The sequence below is a fragment of the Dendrobates tinctorius genome, unplaced genomic scaffold, assembly GCF_039654945.1.
Source record: "Dendrobates tinctorius isolate UK_male_01 unplaced genomic scaffold, ASM3965494v1 ptg000028l, whole genome shotgun sequence".
In the NCBI taxonomy this organism is placed as follows: domain Eukaryota; kingdom Metazoa; phylum Chordata; class Amphibia; order Anura; family Dendrobatidae; genus Dendrobates; species Dendrobates tinctorius.
Window position 1 is genome coordinate 81,288,804 of NW_027361696.1, and position 26,935 is coordinate 81,315,738.

Genomic DNA, 26,935 nt, shown 5'->3' on the forward strand with positions numbered 1-26,935 from the left:
TTGTAAACCCCTCCCTGACCCCACACAAGTACACACGGCTCTGCTACATCCACCTTGTTAAACCCCTCCTGACCCCACACAAAGTACACACACGGCTCTGCTACATCCACCTTGTTAAACCCCTCCTGACCCCACTGTCCCACACATAAACGTTACCTCATCCATCCAGACCAGCACCATAATGAAAAGCGACCAGCACAGCAGAGTCCTGCAGCCGCCCTGATCATGTGACCCCTGACTCCTCCCCTCCTGTGACTTCATCACAGGTCCTGTGCCGGCAGCGCACACAAGATTACAGCCGAAGGAAGCGATGATCATTGCTGGCTGTAAGGGGCTGCGTCACTGTGTGGGTCCCTCGCGGAGGGCGCAGGATGGGGTCAGTACATGGGGGGCGTGGCGGCGGCCGGCGGGTATCCCAGACAGCATGAGTGGGCCCTCCCATCTCGCCAGGGCCCCGGCACTTGCCCGGGTGCGCCGGGTGCTGACGCCGGCCCTGGTGAAGAGGTTGCTGGTCCATTTTCTGAGCCTTCCAGCTGCAACCTCCAAGCTCCACCAGCACCAGCACAAGGACCTGCATCTGTTCCTTTACCTGGTCCACAACCAGCAGCTACACCAGCACCCAGCATCCTTGATGAACCTGGCAACTGCAGCAGCCCTACTGTCCTTCTTGAGGGCTCCCCCCAGCCTGCAGCTGTATCCTACCATGGGAGACGTAGGCAAGAGAACCCTGCCTCTGATACCCGGAGGCATGTTGACACAGGTGTCCTCAATTACCTGTCCAGGGCTGCCCTGGATGAGGGTGAAGAGGCCTATTCCCAAAGCCTGGCCCGGTACCTCCGTCCCCTACCCCATGAGGTGAGGCTACGTGTGCGAGGATCCATTCAGATCCTAATTGATGCATGCACACATCCCAATACCCCATATGAGATATTTGAGTTTCTTGAGGGGTGGCAGCTCTCACCCTGTAACCGTCTCCACCTTACCCCACACCCAGATGTGCATGGTCAATTAGGATCTGAAGTTCCTCCTGCACGTGCGCCTACACCTCAACCCATTCCCCCCCAAACCAACCTTGGCCACAACAGGCCCAAATTGCGGCCTATAACCTACCTGCCCAATATGGCCACTTGTACAGACCTGGTGTTGGAGGCTGGCCCCAACCTGGATTTGCTCAACACGGTCATATTGGGGGGGTATGATGGACGGGCCTACAATCAGCCATAGGAGTATAATCTCCATTTTCCTTATGGCCACTTCGGCCCACAGCAACCTAACCCTGGCCACATATTACCACAGGGACAAGATTATCCACCCCAACAGGGTAATGACCAAGCTGGGAACCCCACCCACCAACAAAGAAATGATGCACTTGCGCCCTCACCTCCACCAACATACCAGCAATTGTAAAGAATTCTAATCTTATTATGTGTTTGCATTAGCAAATGTTTTGTTTTGGCTATCTATTTGGTTGTCCAAAAAATGTTTCAGACAGAAAAGCCCATATTTTAAGGGCAATATATGCCATATGAAAAAAATATGGTAACCACCAGTATCACAAGTTACCGTTTGCATTTATAAAAATTTTTGACCCTTCTTTCACTAATTAAATAGCTTTACTAATTTACACATCTATAGGCCAAATTAACAGAACGCACAAACCAAATGAAAGGCAAAAATAATATTTACATATACACATATAAGAACATCACAACATAGATACAGCCTGATCTTGCCAGGTAGTAGCAACCCTGAGGTGAAACAAAATACTGTGTGAACACATCACGGACTTTGAGGCCTAAGAGTGGATGACGTAAAGGGAGCACATGTGGACTAGGCCTAGACCCATTGTCCACCACACCTTCGGCACCATCATATGAGGAACAATCATGCAGTCTACTGAAGTTATGGAGGACCACACAAGCTTTGATGACCTCATAGACGTTGGCTTCACTCAGCTGAATGGCTGACTGGAGGACCCGCCATTTGGCACAAAGAATGCCGAAGGCGCATTCCACCAGTCGTCGGGCACATGATAGGCGCAAGTTAAAGATCCTGCACCGGTGGTCAAGGTTTCTTCTCGGGTATGGCCTCATTACATGCCTGGTCAATTGAAAGGCCTCATCCCCCACTAGGACATAAGGCACCGCTTCTTGATTGGAGCCTGGGAGCTGACGTGGTGGTGGTAGGTCCAACTGGTTATTGCGCAGCCACCGACCTATAATGGAAGAATTTAAGACTCTAGAGTCTCCAGTTCTTCCATAAACCCCAATGTCAACAATTATAAACCTGTAGTTACTGTCAACCAGAGCCAATAAAACTACAGAAAAATATTGCTTATAATTATAGAATTGGGACCCTGAGTTCGGCGGCTTACGCACATGGATGTGCTTCCCATCCAGGGCTCCAATACAATTGGGAAATTGGCAGTGTGCCTCAAATCCTCTGGCAATCATCAACCATTCTCCCATCTTGGGATCAGGCATGACCACTTGATGAAGTCTGGTCCACATTTGAGAACATGTATCCCAGACTATGTCAGATATGGTAGATCTCCCAATCAAAAACTCCAGATGGAGTGCAGCATAAGAAAGACCAGTTGTGAGGAACCTACAATTAAACAAATGTAGAAAAAATATACATTATAACATGCAAAAGGATGCACACATTACATATAGATCACCCGAACAGTGTGTAACTAAGAAACAAGGCTTACACTACATATACACGCTTAACATGGCTATGTAATTTGGACTCAATCATCATAGTGTTCTTACTTAGAAAATAGATTTAGGATATATTAAGAAGGTAACTCAGCAAAAAAGGGGTCACTGACTAAGAGAATTCTTTTGCAAACGAATCATCTACATACATTCTGTATCTGAGGAATACATACCGTAACGTAAGGAGAAGGCGCTCCTCAGCGGAGACACATTTGCGCATCCTGGTGTCCTGGAAGGTGATCCCTGGACGCAGTGTCTCCAACAAAACATCAAAGGTGGCATTGCTCATTCGATAATATAGGAAAAACTTGTCGGGATGTGTCCGAAGAGATGCATAAAGCCTTTGAAAATGGCCTTTGTTGAGGCGTTGTCTCAAATGCGGATGCACCCACATTCGTCTCCTCCTCCTCGGATCCACAATCACTGGGTATGACTGGCCAAAGAGGCGGGACAAAACCCAGTTGTACAGAATAAGGTCAGTTGGGGTGAACTGAAGTGTGTCTGATCTGACATGTTTGCAAACAACCACCAAGACACCAACACAAGCACAGCACCAAAATGGGCAGATTGGAGGCTGCCACCTGATGTTGAGGCAATAAATAGGGTTGCTGATGATGATTATATTATGTCCAGGCCTCAAAACCGTTAAATGTCCATTTTGCAAGGTTGCGAGAAAAATACTCTATACGGATCACATACGGATGCCATAAGTATGATTACATGCGCAAAATAAGTGGCCACACCCTGAAAATGGATGACATACGGATCACTGTTCAGAGAACATTTCTGCGTATTATGACCGTACAATACGGTCCGTATTTTTATATGTTAAGTGTGACTCCAGCCTTAGTCTACTTACTTTACAAGGGGGAACCATAGCGGTTCAAATGGGGTTGTGCAAGTAGTGGACAACCTCATTTAAGATGGTAAATAGTAGCCAGTGCTACTGATCAAATGATTAATTATTCATTAACAAGAGTGAAACCTATAAAAATAGAATTTTTGACAGATTATTGGTCTGGATCACTGTAATGTTTGTTAAGACAATTGCACAGAGTAAAGATATCAGAAATCATTTTAGAGCAATTGTTGCTGTTTATAAATCTGGAAAATTGCAAAAATAAAACAAAAGCTAGAGCTCAGACGCTAAAGGCCTCAGTAAGCATGTTACATATTCAAGTTTATGACATCATAAATAATAAAAAGACTGAACAGATATGGCTTGTTTGCAAGGGTTGCTAAAAGAAAGCCTCATGTTTAAAAAAAAATGGTGGCAGCACAGCAACAGTTTGCAAAACTGCATTTAAACAAACTAAAGGACTTTTGAGAAAATGTCCTTAGGACTGACAAGAAGTAGAGATATTTAGCAATAATGCACTGTGCCACATTTAGTGAAAATCAAACACTGCATATCAACACAAACACCTCACACCTACTGTCAGGCACAGTGGTGGAGAGCTGACGACTTGAGCTTATTTTATAGGCACATTGCAGTCATTGAGTTGACCATGAATTTGTATATCAATATGTTTTAGAGGCCATCTCTGGTTAATGTAACAAGACATTGATCTCAAGTAAACCAGTAAATCAACATCACACTGCTGTAAATGTGATGCAATAGCCCAGATATCAATCTATTTGTAATTATGTGGTAGGCCCTTAAGTGAGCTGTGCATAAATTAATGCCCATGAATCTCTATGAGCTTGAAGAAGACCTTTCACCAGTTTTTCCCTTGGAAAACTCACTACTATTGGAAACTACAAAGGTGAATAGAATGTATTTTTATTCTGCTATTTCTCATCTCTGTTGTGGTGATATTAGATGGTAAAGTTTAGATTAGAATTTAGTCAAAAGTGGGCAATAGCAGAGATTAATCTTTGGGGGTGTGTACTTTTTCCCCTGCATGACACTGACCAATCATAAGCAGGAGGCGTCAGGCAGGAAAAAAGTACATGCCCCCAGGGATGCTAAGAACAGGCTTTCTTTGTGTGAGGCAAGGACACACAGCTCTGCTCTCATCATCTCATTGACAGCATCTAGTGTGATTAAAAGCATGGGAGCAAAGCTGTGTATCCATTACAAACACCTCTTGCAACAGCTCTCCTTTTACAGTGCTGTCAGATCTGTTCTACCCACACTGACAGTGCTGTGAGAAGAGAGCTGACCTTCTTTAGGCATATTCTTTTCTTTTATCATGGTTGAATGGGAAATTAGAATCAGAACATTACAAGCTAATTTTTCTAAAAATGCTAAAACACAAAAAGTTGAACTCATCCCCCTTTTGCCCTATTAAAGATAAAATAGTAACAGAAAAAGAAAAATATGCCTATTTGGTGTTGCTGTGCAGATAAAAGTCTGATCTATCAAAATATAGAATACATTTATCCGAGCGTAAGAAGAAAATAATCAAAACGCCACAATTACTTTTTTTGGCCTATGCAACATTGTTATAATATGTAATAAGAGGCGATCAAAACATTGTATCTACCTCAAAATGATATCAATGAAAACCTCAGCTCAGGGCACAAAAGATAAGTCCTCACACAGCCCCAGATCTTGAAAAATGGAATCATTGCAGGTCTCGAAAAATGTTGACAAAAACAGAAAAAAAATTTCTTACAAATTTCCCAATTTATTTTCACGACTTAAATAAGAAATAAACCTATACAGTCATGGCCAAAAGTTTTGAGAATGACACAAATATTAATTTTTACAAAGTCTACTGCTTCATTTTTTTTAATGGCAATTTGCATATACTCCAGAATGTTATAAAGAGTGATCAGCTTAACAGCAATTACTTGCAAAGTCAATATTTGCCTAGAAAATGAAATTTATCCCCCAAAACACATTTCAACATCATTGCAGCCCTGCCTTAAAAGGACCAGCTAACATCGTTTCAGTGATTGCTCCATTAACACAGGTGTGGGTGTTGATGAGGACAGGGCTGGAGATCAATCTGACATGATTAAGTAAGAATGACACCACTGGACACTTTAAAAGGAGGCTGGTGCTTGGCATCATTGTTTCTCTTCTGTTAACCATGGTTATCTCTAAAGAAACACGTGCAGTCATCATTGCACTGCACAAAAATGGCCTAACAGGGAAGAGTATCACAGCTAGAAAGATTGCACCTCAGTCAACAATCTATCGCATCATCAAGAACTTCAAGGAAAGAGGTTCCCTTGTTGCCAAAAAGGCTCCAGGGCGCCCAAGAAAGACCAGCAAGCGCCAGGACCGTCTCTCTTAAAAGTGTTTCAGCTGCGGGATCGGGCTACCAGCAATGCAGAGCTTGCTCAGGAATGGCAGCAGGCAGGTGTGAGTGCATCTGCACGCACTGTGAGGCGGAGACTCTTGGAGCAAGGCCTGGTCTCAAGGAGGGCAGCAAAGAAGCCACTTCTCTCCAGAAAAAACATCATGGACAGACTGATATTCTGCAAGAGGTACAGGGAGTGGACTGCTGAGGACTGGGGTAAAGTCATTTTCTCTGATGAATCCCCTTTTCGATTGTTTGGGATATCTGGAAAACGGCTTATTCGGAGAAGACGAGGTGAGCGCTACCACCAGTCTTGTCTCATGCCAACTGTCAAGCATCCTGAAACCATTCATGTGTGGGGTTGCTTCTCAGCCAAGGGAATGGGCTCTCTCTCAGTCTTGCCTAAAAACACAGCCATGAATAAAGAATGGTACCAGAATGTCCTCCGAGAGCAACTTCTCCCAACCGTCCAAGAGCAGTTTGGCGATCAACAATGCCTTTTTCAACATGATGGAGCACCTTGCCATACAGCAAAGGTGATAACTAAATGGCTCAGGGAACAAAACATAGAGATTTTGGGACCATGGCCTGGAAACTCCCCAGATCTTAATCCCATTGAGAATTTGTGGTCAATCATCAAGAGACGGGTGGACAAACAAAAACCTTCAAATTCAGACAAAATAAAAGCATTGATTTTGCAAGAATGGACTGCTATCGGTCAGGATTTGATCCAGAAGTTGATTGAGAGCATGCCAGGGAGAATTGCTGAGGTCCTGAAGAAGGGTCAACACTGCAAATATTGACTTGCTGCATTAACTCATTCTAACTGTCAATATAACCTTTTGTTACTCATAATATTGTTGCAATTATATTTCTGTATGTGATAAAAACATCTGACAAACACACATAAAAACCAGAGGGCAGCAGATCATGTGAAAATATAATATTTGTGTCATTCTCAAAACTTTTGGCCATGACTGTAAATGTTTGGTATCTGTGCACTCGTACTGACCTGAAGAATCATATTGCCAGGTCAGTTTTACCATATAGTGAACATGGCAAAAAAAAACCCCCACAATTGTGGAATTGCACTTTTTTTTGCAATTTCAAAGCACTTGGATTTTTTTCAGATTTCCAGAAAATTACATAATACAAGGAATAATGTAATTCAAAAGAAAAAATCTTCCCTTAAAAAAACGAGACATCAAAAGGGTATGTGGACGGAACAACAAATAAGTTATGGCTCTTAGAAGAAAGGGAGAGGAAAAAATAAAAACAACGAAAATGGAACAATAGACATCAAAGAGTGTATGTAAATGTTCTCATGACTGTGTATTCATTTATGTGTGTGTAAAATAAGGCACAATTCGGATATTACTGGAATAGTCCCATTTGGTAATACATATGCATTATATAGGAGGACAATGCAGTAAGCTCCTCGTGGGCGGGTGACATTTCAGAATTACACAGTAACTGATGTGTCAGCTTGCTTTGTATCATTTACCGCATTTGAATGTTGCAAATTACTCAGGTGTCAGAAAAACATCCTGTTTTTAATCACAGGGAAAGATCCAGCTGGCATGTAGATGTTACCAAGTGCTGTCATTGTCTTAGCCCTCTGTGTGACAAATCAGCTGTGGGGGACGCCGAGTTGATGAGTTCATTATTACAGGATTCTGGATACTTCTAAATAATATATCCCTTAATCAGGTTACGACCATGTCAGTGTTTGTCATCAGACGTCTTATATTCCATCCACTGGAGAAGATTTGAGCTTTCACTAATGGACTTTACTACCTGGTAAGACCTTGCAGCCCTTTTAGGACCATTCTTATGAATCTCTAAAACTGAGAAATCTAATGTCTTTTGAGCCTATAAAGCAAATCTGGGCAAAATCATAGAAAAAACGTCACCATATCACCAAAATATGCAGCAAAAACCAGACTCTCTTCTGGGATCTGGCAAACTCGTCTGTACATGTTACAAGTAAAACGTGACGACTAATCACATAGTATAATACCAGGACTATGCGAGGCCTATAATGAAGATGGCGTGGTGTATAAAGCCAGTATAAATAACTGATGCCTGCTGTTGTGCCCTACGGGGTTTGGTCCATCAGACGCCTTACTAGAACAAAAGGATTGCCATGTATACCATATAACACTGATATAGTAGCGGGTGGAAACAGACAGGATCACTTTAACTTAATTACAATTAATTAATACAAAGGTTGGAAAAGCCTAAATAATGATACATGAAAAATCATTTATACAAGGGCGAAAAGTGCATTAGTGTATTCAGTTACAAAAAGGACACAAATCTTGTGAACATAATTATATCTTTCTACCTAATATCTGTCTATATACCGTACCTTAAATCTATCTAATATCATATCTATTTATCTATCTAATATCATCTATATATCTAGAAAAAGAAAAAAGAAGCAGCACTAGCAGGCAACATAAGATCAATATGGGTGCAAAATCTTCCAGGCAATTACCAAACCTCCAGATAGTTAAAAAAAAAAACTGAAAGCAGCACTCCATCAATAATTTAGGAAAAACTGTGACTTAATATCTCATTGTGGCTCAGCAACATTTCGGTTCTATTGAGAACCTTTCTCCAGCCCAATGGGCTAAATCACAGTTTTTCCTAACTTATTGACGTAGTGCTGCTTTCAGTTTATCTATCTATCTATCTATCTATCTATCTATCTATCTATCTATCTATCTATCTATCTATCTATCTATGTATCTATCTATATCTATGGGCAGCACGATGACTCATTAATTAGCACTGCAGCCTTGCAACGCTGGGGTCCTGAGTTCAAATCTCTCCAAGGACAACATCTGCAAGGAGTTTGTATGTTCTCCCCGTGCTTGCGTGAGTTTCCTCTGGATTCTCCGGTTTCCTGCCACATTCCAAAGACATTCTGATAAGGAATCTAGATAGTGAGCTCCAATGGGGACAGCGATGATAATGTCTGTAAAGAACTGCGGAATATGTTGGCGCTATATAAGAAACGTACAATAAAAAAAATTAAATAATCAATCTATATCGTATCTATCTATAATAAGGAAATAAGTATTTGATACACTGCTTATTTTGCAAGTTTTCCAACCTACAAAGAATGGAGAGGTCTGTAATTTTTATCGTAGTTACACTTCAACAGTGAGAGACAGAAACTAAAAATTAAAAAACTGAAAATCACATTGTATAATCTTTAAATTATTAAATTGCATTTTATAGCATGAAATAAGTATTTGATCACTGGCCAAACAGCAGGAATTCTGGCTCTCACAGACCTGTTAGTTTTTCTTTAAGAAGCCTCCTACTCTGCACTCATTACCTGTATTAATTGCATGTGTTTGATCTCGTTACCTGTATAAAAGACACCTGTCCACATACTCCATCATATTCCAACCTCTCCACCATGGCCAAGAACAAAGAGCTGTCTAAAGACATTAAGGACAAAATTCTAGATCTGTACAAGGCTGGGACGGGCTACAGGACAATAGGCAAGCAGCTTGATGAGAAGGCAATAACTGTTGGCTCAATTATTAGAAAATAGAAGAGACACAAGATGACTGTCAATGTTCCTCAGTATGGGGCTCCATGCAAGGTCTCGCCTTGTGGGGTATGGATGATTCTGAGAAAGGTCAGAAATCAGCCCAGAACTACAAGGAATGACCTGATCAATGACCAGAAGAGAGCTGGAACCACAGTCTCAAACATTACCGTTAGTAACACACTATGCCGCCATGGATTAAAATCCTGCAGGGCATGCAAGGTCCCCCTGCTCATGCCAGCACATGTCCAGGCCCTTTTGAAGTTGACCAATGACCATCTGGATGAACCAAAGACAGCATGGGAGAAGGTCTTGTGGTCAGATGAAACCAAAATAGAACTTTTTGGTATTGGGTCGCCCTCCCAGGGCTGTGGGGTACTCAGTACCGGGCCGGGATCAGCGGGATGTGTCACAGCAGCGGGGACCCAGTCCGTGGCCCTGGGCGCCCAAGTAGTAGGGAAAATGTAATGGTTTGAATGAATAGTTTGTGACGTCACCTGTGGTGTTCGGCAAGTGAGATGTTAGGCCGACATTGCATGCAGATCCTCTGGGGCTGGTGGTGTGTTGCAGCCAACCTGGTGAGGCACCCCACAGGTGGAGCTGCAGCCCCAGGGCAGTGTAGATGTGGGGGAAGAGGAGAGGCACAAGTGGTGTAGAAGCTGGTACCCAGATGTAGCGGGGCTGGATGCGTTGGCGCAAGAATGAATGGAGGACACCAAGGCTTGCAGTTCCAAAGCTTTACTCACAGTCTGTAGTACACACAGGTGCCTGCCTCCTTGCCGTGTCCTCCGGGTCAGGGACTCAGTCAACCTCCAGGCAAGATGGAATGCTCCCTTCCAACACTCCGCCAACATGTGCCTTTCTGAATGTCTCCTCTAAAGCGCCTTTAAGTGTGAAGTACTCCCAGTACTGAGTTACACTGGAGTGCCTCCTGACAGATGTTCCCAAGAACTCTACTTGTACGGCAGACAGCTGTAGCCTGCTTCGGGGACTCTCTACTCCTGAGTCCCGGCTCACTATCCAAGTTGCTTTTGTGCCCCCAAGTCTTAGATGGGAGTAGTGCATTTACAGCCCACTACTCCACCGGTGTCTGCTGCAGAACCATTAGTGTCCATACAACCTCGGGGACCGGGCCCCAGCCTTGCGCTTAGAACTTCCAGGCAGGGTTCTTCCTCTAACCCACGTCCTCTCTGTTCCCTTTTACTCCTTCGTTCCGTTCTAATCTCTCTCTCCTATGGAAGATCAGGTTTCAGTTCAATGTCTTTCTCCTTCTTTCCTTTCCCGTGCCAGCAGACCCAGGTCACTTAGGTCTGCTGCAGCACCTCCTTCCTCCATCCCTCTCTCAGGGATCTTCTTTCCTCACTCCTCTCTGAGTGGCTTCCTCTCCTAGACTGACCTGTAATTCTAAACCTTCCCACTCTTTTATGTATTCTCAACTCCACCCGCCTCCCAGCACGTTTCATGTTCCAAGCAGGGAACCACCAAAGGTGCTCTGCTACTCTCTAAGCAGGGAGCCGCAATGTGGCTTTGCTGAACTACCCTGTTGTGTGGGGTGCGAGTGTTGGAGCGTGGTCAGGAGCCCCCAGCTTACCTGGATGGTGGGGCACCACACCTCAGGAGGAGGTTCAGTACCTCTGTGGCGACTGAGCCTCAGGGGCGCCACAATATCAACTCCACTCACCATGTTAGTAGAAAGAAGAAGCATGAGTACAACCCCAAGGACACTGTCCCAGCTGTGAAACATGGTGGGGGAAACATCATACTTTGGGGGTGCTTTTCTTAAAAGGGGACAGGTAGACTGCACCGTATTGAAGGGAGGATGGATGGGGTCATGTATCGCGAGATTTTGGCCTATAACTTCTTTCCCTCGGTAAGAGCATTGAAGATGCGTCGTGGCTGGGTCTTCCAGCATAACAATTTACTGAAACACACAGCTGAGGAGTGGCTCCATAAGAAGCATTTCAAGGTGGAGTGGCCTAGCCAGTCTACAGACCTGAACCCAATAGAAAATCTATGGTGGGAGCTGAAGCTCAATGTTGCCCAGAGACAGCCCTGAAACCTCAAAGATCTGCAGTAGATCTGTATGGAGGAGTGGGACAGAATCCCTGCTGCAGTGAGTGCAAACCTGGTCAAGAACCACAGGAAACGTCTGATCTCTGTAATGCAAACAAATGTTTCTGTATCAAACATTAAGTTCTGTTTTTCTATTGTATAAAATACTTATTTCTTGCAAACTAATTATGTAGAAATCATCAGTGTATCAAATACTTATTTCACCACTGTACCTATCTGTCTTTCTATCTAGGTTGGTTCGATGTCCATGTTCCTTATACAATAAAATCAATAAAATATATAATGATTGACCTACAGACTATTCTGGGTGGACGTATGAGAGCACTTACCTTTGCTGACATGATCTTTTAGTTAGAAAATGAAAGCAAGTAGAAATGAATGGAAAGTGAAACAGATGAATGAACAATGAAAGAAAGGAATGGGATGAAACAAAACAACTGAAACTACAAACTGCAAACTACAGAAAAAAAGCATTTTTTTTGGACTATAATTGATGATCTATTTTATCACTATCTGATCAGTGGCCCTACGAAACGTGACACTGCCATCAACAGCCCTGCTCTATATACTGCTTAGTGGCCACTCCTGGGTACTGCACTTTATCATACATTCATACATTCACTTGAATAGAAAATAAAGAGCAATACCCAGGAGTGGCCACTAAACAATGTTGTCGCTGTGCTGTTCTGGCTAAGTACAAGGTTTATGCCAAAGCAGATATATAGAGGTGCCTCGTTTTACAGTTTTTTTTTTATTTTAATGGAGTATTGGATCCAAACTTTTACTCTGTTCCTTAACAACAATATAATTTTTTTTAGCTTTTCACTATGTATATTTATATATAAATTTCTCCTGTTATGGTTAGTTCTTCATCATATTCCTGGAAATATATAATTCCCTATTGATACTGGCCCAGCTCCAGTTGTTAATATAATTACATCAGCGCCAGGATCGGTGCCATTTTCTCAGTGCTTATGCTAAACGGTATAATAATTACTCATTTCCTTCCTGCAGTAGTTTATTGTAATTGTGAGCAAAACTGGCTCCATCACCTAGACTAACATGGTAATAACTCATTTAGCACTAATATGCAGTGATGGAGGATTTGTCTGCCGTCACACATGTACATAAGGACATTTTATTCCAAACGTTCTTATTTTTTTATTAATAAAACAAACTACCCCCCAATAATCCCGTCCATAATTGGACCCAGGGTAAGTGTCACAGGGGTTTTGCCTTGTGCGCTGGATGTACCAGGCTGGGAATTGCTACTTTTATTGTCTCCTCTGTCCTAGCAATGTGGTTACAATTGCAGATTAGGTAGCAGAGACTTAGCTGCGCCTGCATGGAACTGTGGCCAGTGTGGGGGCATCTGTAGCTTTTGTGATCAGCGCGCACATGAAGCTGGACCCAGGACTAGACTGGTAATCTGGACCACCAGGCGGGTTGTTTGCCCACTAATCTGAACTAACAGGCCGCCCATTAATCTGAAGTACCAAGTGAATGGATCGACCATAAATCTGAAATGACAGACACTAATCTGAATTTCCAGGAAGGTGGTCTATCCACTAATCTGAATGAAATACCAAGTGGTTGGGCAAACCAGTAATCTAAACTAACTGGCAAGTGGGCTGCCGACTAATCTAAACATCAAGGCAGGTGGGTTGCCCACTAATCTAAACATCCAGGCATGTGGGCCGCCTACTAATCTAAACATCCAGGCAGGTGGGCCACCCACTAATCTAAACATCCAGGCAGGTGGGCCACCCACTAATCTAAACATCCCGACAGGTGGTCTACCCAGTAATCTAAACATCCAGATAGGTGGGCCACCCACTAATCTAAACATCCAGGCAGGTGGGCCACCCACTAATCTAAACATCCAGGCAGGTGATCTACCCACTAATCTAAACATCCAGAGAGGTGGGACACCCACTAATCTAAATATCCAGGCAGGTAGGCCACCGACTAATCTAAACATCCAGGCATGTGGGCCACCTACTAATCTAAATATCCAGGCAGGTGGGCCACCCACTAATCTAAACATCCAGGCAGCAGGCAGGTGAGCTGCCTACTAATCTAAACATCCAAGCAGGTGGGCCACCCACTAATCTAAACATCCAGGCAGCAGGCAGGTGGGCCACCCACTAATCTAAACATCCCGGCAGGTGGTCCACCCACTAATCTAAACATCCAGTTAGGTGGGCCACCCACTAATCTAAATATCCATGCAGGTGGGCCACCAACTAATCTAAACATCCAGGAAGGCAGGCCTCCCACTAATCTAAACTTCCAGGCAGGTGGGACACCCACTAATCTAAATATCCAGTCAGGTGGGCCACCCACTAATCTAAACATCCAGGCAGGTGGGCCATTTATTAATCTAAACATCCAGGCAGGTGGGCCACCTGCCAGGAGAAATTTAGTCAGGTGATTTTTTCAGAAATATCTCTTATCATTCTCTTATTCTTTATCTCAGTTTAAACATTTTTTTCTACATTTATTCCTCTATCTGTCTGTCTACCTATCTATCTATCTATCTATCTATCAATATATCTGTCTGGCTATCATATATTTATCGATCTAAAGCAGGTGAACTAAGTATTGAACACGTTGCTAATTTTCTAAGTAAATATATTTTTAAAGGTGCTATTAATATGAAATTCTCACCAGATGTCGGTAACAACTCATCCAATCCACACAGGAAAAGAAATCATCCATATATGTCCATAAATTATGTGTAATAATGAGAAATGACACAGGGAAAAGTATTAAACGTGATTACTGAAATGTACTGAATATTTTGTACATCAGACTTTGTTGGTGATGAAGTTTCAAGACACCTCCTGTATAGAGAATCTAGTAGTAGGCATTGCATGGGTGTGATTTTGGCCCATTCTTCCACACAAACACTCTTCACATCCTGAGCAGTTTATTTTCTTTCTCTGAAACCAATTGAGCATTTCCTTGGCTGTGTGTTTGGGATCGTTGTCTGGCGGATATGTACTCCTTCATTTCATCTTCACCATCCGGGTAGATGGCAACAGATTTTTTTCAAGAATATCTCTGTACATTTGTCAATTTATCCTTTCTTCAATTATATAAAGTTTGCTACTACTGTATGCTGAAAAACATCCCCAATTCATGATGTTCCCACCTCTGAACTTCACTGTTGGTATGGTGTTTTTGGGGGGATATGCAGTGCCTTTTTGCCTCCAATCATGATTTGTATTATGGCATCAAAAGAATTTAATTTTGGTCTCATCTGACCAGACTATATTCTTGTACAGGCTTGTCTAAGTGTTGTTGAGCAAACTGTAAACATGTTTGAACATGCTTTTTTCAGCAATGTAGTCTTGCATGGTGAGCGTGCATACAGGCCATAAAGGTTGCGTGATGAGCATGCATACAGGCCATAGAGGTTGCGTGGTGAGCGTGCATACAGGCCTTAGAGGTTGAGTGCATTACTTATGGAAATTATAATTGTTTTGAAATCACTACATTACTAAATTCACTAGACAGAGAAGACTCACCAGTGGGTGCCGGAAACGCTTGTGAGCACGGCTTGCAAGACGGTAAAAATGGGGTAATCCTCCACACGACCAACCAGTAATAAAACCATTTTGCGTATTGGTAATTATTAAAAACAAGGAGGATCCATCCATAGAGTAAAAACTGATGGGTGTCTGGCAACAAGGTTCATAATCGTAGGGGCTCACTGGAACCTTCAGTAGTTTAGAAATTCTTCAGTAACCAATGCCATTAGTGTATTTTGCAACAATAAGGTTGTGAAGGTCTTGAGATTGCTCACTGGTTTTATCCATCCTGAGATGTTTCTTGTGTGGTACCTTGATAATGAGACACCTTTTTATAGGCCATCAGATGAACCAGCTGATATTATTTTTCACTAGGTGGTAGGATTGCTTTCTAATTACTGATAGATTTCAGCTGGTATTGGGACTTTCTACAGCTTTCGCACATCTCTTCTTTATGTGTCCAATACTTTTTCCCAGTGTAATTTCTCATTATTGAACATAACTTAATTTATGGACAGCTATTGTTTGATTTCTTTGTCTGTTTGTATTGGATGGGTTGTTACCAACATCTGGTGAGAATTTCATGTTAATAGCACCTTTAATAATATATTTACATCAGTGATGTGTTCAATACTTATTTCACTCTATCTATCGTTTTCTTGCTATGATTACTATTAATATAAAAAAAACACACTTTCAATATTAATATATGTAACAGCCGGTACTAACCATTTTCTTTTCTCCCATTTTTCTTTCTAATTAGCATGCATCCTTAAATTACATTATAATCCTCATATTCCCTTTACTTACCATAGATTATTAAAAAAGGAGAAAGAGATAACGGTGAATGAAACATGTTGGTGAGGCCGTGAGCGTGTGTGTATCACCAACATTAATTGTTAATGAGTGAGATAATTCAAATCAGTTCTCAGTAGAAGCCATATTAACTGTGAATGTATTGCTGAATTATTAAACGCAAACAGCTTGTCTGGCTTCAATGCATTTGCGGAGTATCTTACTCACTGAGCCAAACAGCTGGTGCATCACACAGGGCAATGATCTGTGGCTCTGTCAGGACATATTGGAAATATACAGGGCATTGATTTGGAAGCAGTAATGGGCCAACATTTCACTCCCTTAGGCATTGATGCAACTGGTACCTGTGCACCAGCTATAGATGGGTATCTGAATAGATTTGAATAGCTTGGTCTTTAAGAATATACAGTTAGATCCAGAAATATTTGGAAAGTGACAAGTTTTGGCATTTTGTCTGTCTACCAAAATATATTCAAGATACAGTTATATAATCAATACGGATTTAAAGTGCAGACTCTCAGCTTTAACTTGAGGATATTTACATCCTTGCTGGAGTAAGGGTTTAGGAATTACAGCTCTTTAATATGTAGCTGCCTCTTTTTCAAAGGACCAAAATTGGTCAATTATCTCAAAAGCTCTTTAGTGGGCTTACATGGCCTAGGTCTGGAGCTGATTCCAGGTGTGACATTTGCATTTGGAAGCTGTTGCTGTGAACCCACAACATGTGGTCACAGGAGCTCTCAATGGAAGAGAAACAGATCATCATTAGGCTGTAGAGGCCATGCATACAAGGATAGGGATGAGAAGGCCATGCATACCAGGATAGGGATGAGGGAGCCATGCCTACCATGCTAGGGATGAGGAGGCCATGCATGCAAGGATAGAGATGAGGGGGCCATACATACCAGGATAGGGATGAGGGAGCCATGCCTACCATGCTAGGGATGAGGGGGCCATGTACACCAGGATATGGATGAGGGTGGCATGCATACCAGGATAGGGATGTGGAGGCCATGCATACAAGGATAGAGATGAGGGGGCCATACATACCAGGATAGGGACGAGGGGGGCATGCATAATAAGATAGGGATGAGGTGGCCATGCACAAGCACATAAGTCATTGCCTGCAAAAGATTCTCTACAAACTATTAAAAATGAACTTTTTATTTATGATAAAGCTAATTTGTCCAATTAATTTTGAGCCCCTGAAATGAAAAATGGTTGCAATTCCTAAACATATATTTTTAATTAAATCTGAACATTTTAATTAATTAAAAATGTTAAATAAATCTGAAAGTCTCTACTTCAATTGCATTTCAGTTGTTAAATCCAAATTAGCATCATGCAGAGCTGAAATCACAAAGATTCGGTCACTGTCCAAATATTTCTGGACTTAACTGTATGTCACAATAGTTCCCTTTTCATGATAGATATATTGTAAGCCCCTCTCCAAAAAAAAGCATATTAAAATTCATTGGAGAGCTTTAAAGATACTTAACTAGCAACACGGCCTTTCGATCTTGCGTCCCCTTTCAATAACCTTTTGGCACAGTTGCTAGCGTAGACTTTATGATTAATGTTCGCCCACAACTATTATTTCCTTTGAAGCCGTACAGCCATAAGAATTCAATGTGACAGGTTCTCCTCCAAGACAAATGGAGACGCATTGATTCCTACAGCCCACGATTGTCACAGGTTGAACAATTTTTAGCGAAGACTTTCCCTAGCAGAAAAAATGATCCAAAAGACGTTGTCTTACTTGGTAGTTTGCTAAGTTCATTCATAAATTTATCCTTCATGTCGGAGAAGACATTGGGCTTGGTCGATACACCAGTGCCATTTTGGTGGGACTCCGGCAGGGCCGCCGTGTGCGTCGTCTGCTCAGATGCATACTCGGCAGATCTACGGTTCTGGGCCTCCTGGCTCATCATTGAGCTGCGGAAAGAAAAAAAATTAATTGTAGAATATAAAATGGTTTTTCGCATCAAGAGAGACAAGCTCTTACTGAGAAACATATTAGATGTCAGTAGATGTAGTGATAAAGGTCATGTTCACCTCTCGGTATAATATATATTCTGTAGTGCCAGGCGGAATATGAGGATGAAATAGACATATGACATATCATGGCCAGGCTTCAGGAGATGAATATGAAGTTACTTTCGCTCCTTTGATGTTAAATTGGTTTTAAGGTGTTACTTTACATTACATAATACTGTAACAAGCAGATGGCAGAGTTGAGTGACGGGAGACTGCATGGCGGCACACTGAGTTTGTCCTTTGCGTGACGCTATATGGTTGTAATAGTACAGTATGGCCCCATAGTCTGCCATGGGTTCTATATAAAGACTTCCGACAACTTGACAATCATTCAACTTTGGATGTCACATTCAGTTGAAATGTACTGTGGCACAGAGACCCACAGAGTCCCTGCACTGCAATACATACCGCCAGCTATTCAGAGGCCGACCTGCATGAAAGTCACTGGCAGCACATTGTAGTGACGTTATGTGCTGCCTGTCATAAACACCCTGAAGTCAACTTCCGGCTTCTGCACTAGCTACGGAATAGGACATTAGTACAACCTGCCCTATAAAACTGTCCCACTAGATAACCCCTTTAGTGAACCCCTCCAAAAAAAAAACAAGGCATGATACTGCTGAACAAAAAGTGCAATAACATGCGATCAAAAAGATGGGTATAAATAAACATGGTACAGCTGAAAATGTCATCTCGTCCCGCAAAAAACAAGCTGCTATACAGCGTCATCAGCAAAAAAGTTATAGCTCGCAGAATAAAGCGATGCAAAAAGAATTTTTTACATAAAATTGTTTTTATTGTATAAAAGCGCCAAAACATAAAAAAAATGATATAAATGAAGTATCGCTGTAATTGTACTAACCCAAAGAATAAAACCGCTTTATCAATTTTACCACATGCGGAACGGTGTAAAGGCCCCCCCACAAAAGAAATTCATGAAATGCTGGTTTTTGTTCATTCTGCGTCCCAAAAATCAGAATAAAAAGCGATCAAAAAAGTCATGTGCCCAAAAATGGCACCAATAAAAATGTCAACTCGTCCCGCAAAAACTAAGACCTCACATGACTCTGTGGGTCAAAATATGGAAAAATTATAGCTCTCAAAATGTGGTGATGATGCAAAAATTATTTTTTGCAATAAAATGCGCCTTTTAGCGTGTGACAGCTGCCAAACATAAAAACCCACTATAAATAGTAAATCAAACCCCCTTTATCATCCCCTTAGTTAGGGAAAAATAATAAAATTAAAAAAAAATATGTATTTATTTCCATTTTCCCATTAGGGTTAGGGTTGGGATTAGGGGTTGGAGTTAAAATTGGGGGGTTTCCACTGTTCAAGCACATCAGGGGCTCTCCAAACGCAACATGGCGTCTGATCTCAATTCCAGCCAATTCTGCAATGAAAAAGTCAAACGGTGCTCCTTCTCTTCCAAGCTCTGCCATGCGCCCAAACAGTGGTTTACCCCCACATATGGGGTATCAGCCTACTCAGGACAAACTACACAACAACTTTTGGGGTCCAATTTCTCCTGTAACCCTTGGGAAAATAAAAAATTGGGGGCACAAATTTTATTTTTGTGGAAAAAAATATGATTTTTTTTATTTTTATGGTTCTACGTTATAATCTTCTGTGATGCACTTGGGGGTTCAAAGTTCTCACCACACATCTAGATAAGTTCCTTGTGGGGGTCTTGTTTCCAAAATGGGGTCACTTGTGGGGGGTTTCCACTGTTTAGGCACATCTGGGGCTCTCCAAACGCCACATGACACCCGCAGACCATTCCATCAAAGTCTGCATTCCAAAATGTCACTACTTCCCTTCCGAGCCCCAACGTGTGTCCATACAGTAGTTTTCTCCCACATATGGGGTGTCAGCGTACTCAGGACAAATTGAACAACAACTTTCTTTTGGGGCTCAATTTCTCCTGTTACCCTTGGGAAAATAAAAATTGGGGGTGAAAAGATCATTTTTGTGGAAAAAATATGATTTTTTAATTGTATGGCTGTACGTTATAAACTTCTGTGAAGCCCTTGGGGGTTCAAAGTTCTCACCACACATCTAGATAAGTTCCTTGTGGAGTCTAGTTTCCAAAATGGTGTCATTTGTGGGGGGTTTCCACTGATTAGGCACATCAGGGGCTCTCCAAACACGACATTGCGTCCAATCTGAACAATTTTGCGTTGAAAAAGTCAAACGACGCTCCTTCCCTTCTGAGCTCTGCCATGTGCTGAAACAGTGGTTCCCCCCGCATATCAGGTATCAGCGCACTCAGAACAAATTGCACAATAACTTTTGCAGTCCAATTTCTCCTGTTACCCTTGGTAAAATAAAAAAAATGGACCTGAAGTAATTTTTTTGTGAAAAGTTAAATGTTCATTTTTTTTAAAACATTTAAAAAATTCCTGTGAAGCACCTGAAGGGTTAATAAACTTCTTGAATGTGGTTTTGAGCACCTAGATGGATGCGGTTTTTAGAACGGTGTCACTTTTGGGAATTTTCTATCATATAAACAACTCAAAGCGACTTCAAATGTGATGTGGTCCCTAAAAAAATGGTGTTGTAAAAATGAGATATCGCTGGTCAACTTTTAACCCTTATAACTTCCTAACAAAAAAAATTTTGGTTCTAAAATTGTGCTGATGTAAAGTAAACATCTGGGAAATGTTGCAGTTTTTTGCTAGTTCCTTGTCAAGGTGCTTTATAGTTTAATCTCTCTTGTTACTGACCTGGCTTGTTTACTTGTTTTGTCTGACCTCTCTGCTTCTGCCTGTTTCATATTTTGAACCTGTGCTACCCTCTCTGATCTTGGTCTTTCTGACCACATCTCTGTCTTTGCCCTTGGTAACTTATCTGCTGCCTTAGACCTGTTGGTCAGCTGCTGCAGGTTCGGGGACTGCACTGGAGTGGCACTTGGTGATTTTACCCTATCGGCTCAAGCGTATGCTCAACATCAAAGGCTCTAATGAAGATCAGGTTGTCACTTAGTTATGCCCCTCCAGGGTAAGCCCATCCAGTGTCACATTGGGTCCACACCCACCATCATCACAATTCCCTTTTAAATCCTCCTTTAAAGAGTCAGAGGTGAAGATGAATTATCATTTTTCACGGAAAGATTGGGTTACAAGTAAGAGTAGGACAGAGCAGCTGCAAAAACTAAAAAAGAGAGTTACAGATACACAGAGAGCATTCTACTTCTAGTAACTGTTTTATTTAAGCCAGGAGCAGGATTCACAGATACACCATTTATGAAAATTTATCATATAAATAAACTGAAAATAGCTTTGAGTACAAACTTTAATTATTAGCTTTTGACTGAAGTTTTTCAAAAATCAATGGTAACTATTTTATTTAAGCTCAGGGCTGGATTCACAGGTACACCATTTATGTAAATGAATCCTACAAATAAACTGAAAATAGCTTTGAGCACAGACTTTAATGAATAATTTTTGGTTGAAGTTTTACATAAATCAATAGTAAAAGCAAAGATTAAAAAAACCTTTGTAATATTGGTAATTACGTAACAAAATCCTCCTCCAGTTATCAGACTCTGTTCCTCCTTCCACTGAACTCTCAATTCACTGGTAAAATCCTTCTAGAGTGGAGGGAACAACCGAAGTTAAAAAAAGCACCGGACCATAAAAACATTTCTGCTTCTAATTAGTGTTATAGCTTTTCCCAGGGTTGGATTCACAGCAACAATGTTCAGTAGTGCCCTATATCATCTTCCTTGCTGCTACTACTGCTTTTTATAGAATGTGAGATAGATAGGGGAGCAGGATAGCCTCTTTCGTATGTGTGCTGAGTATGGGAGTCAACATAGCAGCTAATCACTGCCACCTCTGGAGTTGACCTCAGGGATAACTGCCAATTAGAGATGGTAGATGCAGATGGTACAACTGATAAATGCAGACAGCAAGTTATATACTGGCAAAACGTGCTAGTCACAGAAGACATCTAAGGTAAAATCATACATCCCGGCCTCATCATCACAATTAATCTCCATAGCAACTCTACCTATGATCCACTACAAGAAACTTCCCAATGGAATCGGTACCTACTATTTACAAATCAAACCATGGCTTCTAGACAGTCACCTCAGAGATGACACGATAATGTCATTGTTAAAGGAAACAGATGCTTCTCTGTCTCCATGGTACATTATTACATGCCGGACTTAACCATTTACTCTTCCGATGTCCTTTTCAATTGACGATTTTGCATAGGTTCAATTTTTGACTTGTACATGATATTTATTGGTCAATCAGAAAATCTGAAGGACAATTAGCCAAAATATGCTCTTATTTGTCTAGTTCTTGTTTGGAGCCATCCAGAAAAATTACATTTACGCTCCAGATAAAAAAACCAAGGAACGGTTAAAGGATCTGGGAATGTTTAGCTTGCAGGAAAAAAGGCTAAGAGGAGATTAAGAGCTGTCTACAAATATCTTAAGGGATGTCAATGTAGAGGGATCATCATTATTCTCATTTGCAAATGGAAACGTGAGGAGCAATGGAATGAATCTGAAAGTGAGAAGATACAGGTTAGATATTAGAAAAACCTTTGTGACAGTGAGGGTAATCAATGAGTGGAACAGGCGGCCATGAGAGGTGGTGAGTTCTCTTTCAATGGAAGTCTTGAAACAGAGGCTGCACAGACATCTGTCTGAGATGGTTGAGTGAATCCTGCATTGAGCAGGGGGTTGGACTAGATGGCCCAGGAGGTCCCTTCCAACTCTACCATTCTTTGATTCTATGATTAGACATTATCACTTTTCTCATTTGGAGATTTTAATTCTGTTACTGGACTGCAAAGACAAAAAAGAGATGAATTGCCAGGGCAATGTACAAGTGTAGACATGTAAACAGCCACATGATGTATCTTATGGTAGAAGTACAAGGAATATACTTTGTGTATTGCTGAGAGAACACTGGTATTTCTGATTAAAGGGAATCTGACAGCAGGTTTTTCTCTGAGAGCAAAATATAGATGCGGAGACTCCGATTCCAGCAATATGTCACTTACTGGGCTGTTTGTTGAAGTCTCAATCAAATCAGTGTTTTATCAGCAGGAGATTATCACTACAGACTAGTTTTCTCATGCCACGTAGTCCTCCTGCTCTGTGTAACCACTCCCCTATCACTGATTGGCAGATTCTGCACAGTGTACACAGAAAGGTGCCAATCACTGATGTGGGTGGGGTTAGACAGAGTTCAGCATTCAGAGAACTGCTAGATCTGCACCAGAGAAAAGGTGATTTTATCAAAACTGCAGCAAGCAAGCCTAGTTATTGATACATCACTGGAATCGGGGTCTCCGCCATTACATCATGAAGGTCTCATATAACATAGCAAAATCTGTTGACTCATTCCCTTTAATTGGATTTTTTTGTCATTTTAGTGCTACAGGCTTTAACAGATATCAGGAGCATGAGACTCGGGGCAGAGTAAAGCCACATTATTATTTTTTTTTTTTACGCAAACTGCAGCTGAGGGACAGGGGTTTTCCAAAAAATGAAAAACCCCCTTAATAAGCGTATAAGCTCTCTAAATACTCTTTTAGTATTGGGTTCGAATTGGAGAGACCGAATTGTGTTAAATGAATTTCTTTGAACCTCAGATCTTTGTAATCATATATTAACCCCTTAAAGGCGTATTCCTGTTATAAAAAGTTATCACCTGCAAGTTAGGGTGTAACTTAGAACGGTTGGGGTCTACTGATCACTAAAATTTCATGTCCACCATTCCCCGAGCAGTAAAACAAAGGCCAAGAGGAGTAGAATTGATTATTTATCATAGTTTTCCATTTAGAAAGAATGTGTCACAATGTAAACAGCATATATTATCAAAGAGATCTCTTAGACCTTAGAAGACTGGTGTACTTACTTTTCAAGTCCACACAACAATGTCTCTATAATCCTGATACCGAGATTAAAGAAAAGATAGACTTTTTTCCTATGCAGTAAGAAAATTGACCTATTTTGTCCCTTTAGAAGAACAAGTGGTATATTTTAATGGCCTAATTTTAAGGTACATATTGATTGTATTTTTTTAGGAGGAATGGAGAAAAAGAGAGTCATTCCAGTTTTTCTCAATAACTTTTCAATAACTTGAAGGTGAGGTTCGTCCCTCTGTAATAAGACCTTGCAGGACAATCTTTCTCAACACGATTTTGGACTCTTTTTATCAGATGGGAGAATGACAAAAGGTCATGGTAAACTTGGCAGCCACGGATGAGTCATAAAGCTCTGCAAACCACTGTGAAATCTCCAAAAAACTCTTGGAAAAAGCCTATCCTAATATCTATATCATTGAGTTGTGAAATGGAAGTAGCCATGATCCTCCTCTTTTGGTGGACCTGCATTCACATATGCCCTTTTTGGAATTAATTAGAAGCCAGGTCCTTTGGTTTCTCGCTCTCTTCATTCTTTCTCTTGAACTAGGCCAACTACCAAAAACTTAAAGCTGGTAATACACATTAGATTTACTAAAGTCGAATCTGCCGATATCGACAATTTTGGTCGATGGTCTAATGTGTATCGTGGCGCCGGCCAAATAATTGCCTGGAGAGATGTGCATCAGTGATGACCGATTTCGAACTTCCGATTGCATTTTTCTCCTGGAGATAAGATGCAGGCCAACGAGTTAGCCGGCAGCTTTCTCATAGAAGACACAAGAGCACTTGGACTAACGAGCGCTCATCTATCTGAGATGGCTTAGTGACTCCTGCTGTGAGCAGAGGGTTGGACACGATAACCCTGGAGGTCCCTTCCAACTCCAACATCATTCTAGGACTCTGTGGGAGAGTCAACTGAGATGACTGTCCACTGAATGACTGAATCTCTGACAGCTATTTAATTCAAAACTTTTAAAACTTCAATGGTGACCAGGTCATACATAAACCAAAATTGGAAAACAAGTGGTAAAAAATAGCAATTCCACCAAAGCTTTTCTACATTATTTCCCATTTCGTGTAACCCTTTAATAATTATTCATGACCTGTGACTGGGATTGCAGTTTAGCCCCAAGAAATTCCTTTTTTATTGCATCAAATAAGGTCTCAAATGTAAATGAGTGTTCCCTCTTATGCATCATTATATCGGCACTATCTTATCAGCTTCCATCCTCCCACTCATCGAGCACGTATAACCTTCAGATTTTGTTTTCTTCTGTGTTCACTATGTCTGTGTTGCCGAAAACAGTTCTGGCTTTACCGATTTATGTCAAAAGCGACTTTCATGATGTGACACATCCTGCAGAAGGCACATGTCAAAATTATGCGGCGTGCAAATATAATGTTGAATATTAAACTGATCTCTGTCCTTGCGCTACCTTGAAAAATAAAGACAGGATAAAGCAAAAAAAAAGAAGTTCTTATACTCATTTTTTGATTAGGAGCCTATATACCTATAATTTCACATATTTTTTAATATTTGATATCAAATATATTAACTTTTTCGTTTTCATTATGACAAGATTCAAAAACATCTCACTTCATTTTTGAATTTACGATGTTTCCTTCACGCCAAAGTCAAATCTAAACCAAATCCAGGATTTGTCAAAATGTAGGGAATACTGTAGGGTAGGTAGCTCATATGCTGCTGCTTCGGTGGTCCCCACCAGATTCTGCTTGACTTCTGCAGCTCTAGACTGTGTCATTAAAGTGGTTGTCCCCTTTTACAAAATTTTTGTCCCCATGTGCAATTTGGTATAAAAATCCAAACCGCTCTGTCCTCACCGTCCCCTGTTCCATCAGTGAGTCTATCCTGCCGCTCCCTGTATCTGGCATTGGCGTCACGTCGTCAGCGAGGCAGACAATCAGTGGCTTCATCGGTGCTGCCAGTGTAGATGTAACGTTCCATTCGGAGCCGCTGAGCGCATAGGTTCCAGAAGTCAACGGAATGATGTTTGGCACGTGATCACTTCAGTAAGTGGAGACTAATGGGGGCCATCAGAGCAGCGGTGCTGGAACGGCAGTGGATTGTCTGCCTGTGCCCCAGAGGCAGCTTTTAATGCCCATAAAGCGACAAGTTCTGGATGCCATCAATACCTTCACATCATCTAGACCTAAGGTGGGCAATCCATGATTGTCTGACTATCGTATGTGTATGGGGCCCTCCCAACTCTTCCTCACCAGATGAACAATGAACCAAGGATTGGGCATGTTGAATTTCAACAAATCATGGAAGGTACCCAAGTGGTGTCTCCACTCCAACAAAGAAACCCATGGCAAATGCAAAAGGTATGTCCGTCCAGAGTAAAACAGTGAAGGCTCTCAATTTTTGTAAGCGGGTCACAGAATAATTTTCAGCCCTCTTACATGCTAACTGTGTAATATACAGCAGCCAGCAACAGGGAAACCAAGACCTCAATAATCAAAAGGCAACCAGCTCACTTTTAAAGTAACCAGACTACACTTGGCCAAATAAATCACTCCCTCTCCAGACTTCACCACTCCCACAACTTCTTCATTAAACACTTTTAGAACAGAGATTAGTAACTGCCATGAGGTTTATTAGCCAATCATTAGTTGATTCGATTTATTGACTTGCTTGTGTTCCCATCTGGCACCCAATCTATAATCTCATACAGATGCATTTTTATTTATCTTACTCTATATATATATATATATATACACAGTATATATATATATATATATAAATATATAGCCTGATAAACACACTTTCTTTATGACTTGCTAGCAATAATTCTGTTGCCATTTTTTGCTTTTATTGTATTCTATTCCCATTCCTCCGGGAAGTATCCTATTTTGCTTTTTAGGCTGGGTTCACACTTGTGACTGCAATGCAAGAAACTCAAGCGAGTCTCTCGCCTTAATATCCGGCACTGCCGCCGGCACTTGGACCGGAGTGTGTGGCTGCATAGAAAGACATGCAATTGCACACTCCGATCCCGAGTGGCGGCGGCGAGAGAC

At 41.5% G+C, this 26,935-nt stretch overlaps 1 protein-coding gene across 3 annotated transcripts in view; it reads right to left on the reverse strand.

Moving 5' to 3' along the window:
- The window catches only part of SYT5 (synaptotagmin 5), a 395,951-nt gene that overhangs the window by 74,015 nt on the left and 295,001 nt on the right, over positions 1–26,935 (reverse strand). For all 3 annotated transcript variants that reach the window (XM_073571079.1, XM_073571081.1, XM_073571080.1), the window contains exon 2: positions 17,727–17,902. In XM_073571079.1, the coding sequence (XP_073427180.1) occupies positions 17,727–17,898 (172 nt within the window). In that variant the 5' untranslated portion in view covers positions 17,899–17,902. The remainder of the gene's footprint in view (positions 1–17,726; positions 17,903–26,935) is intronic.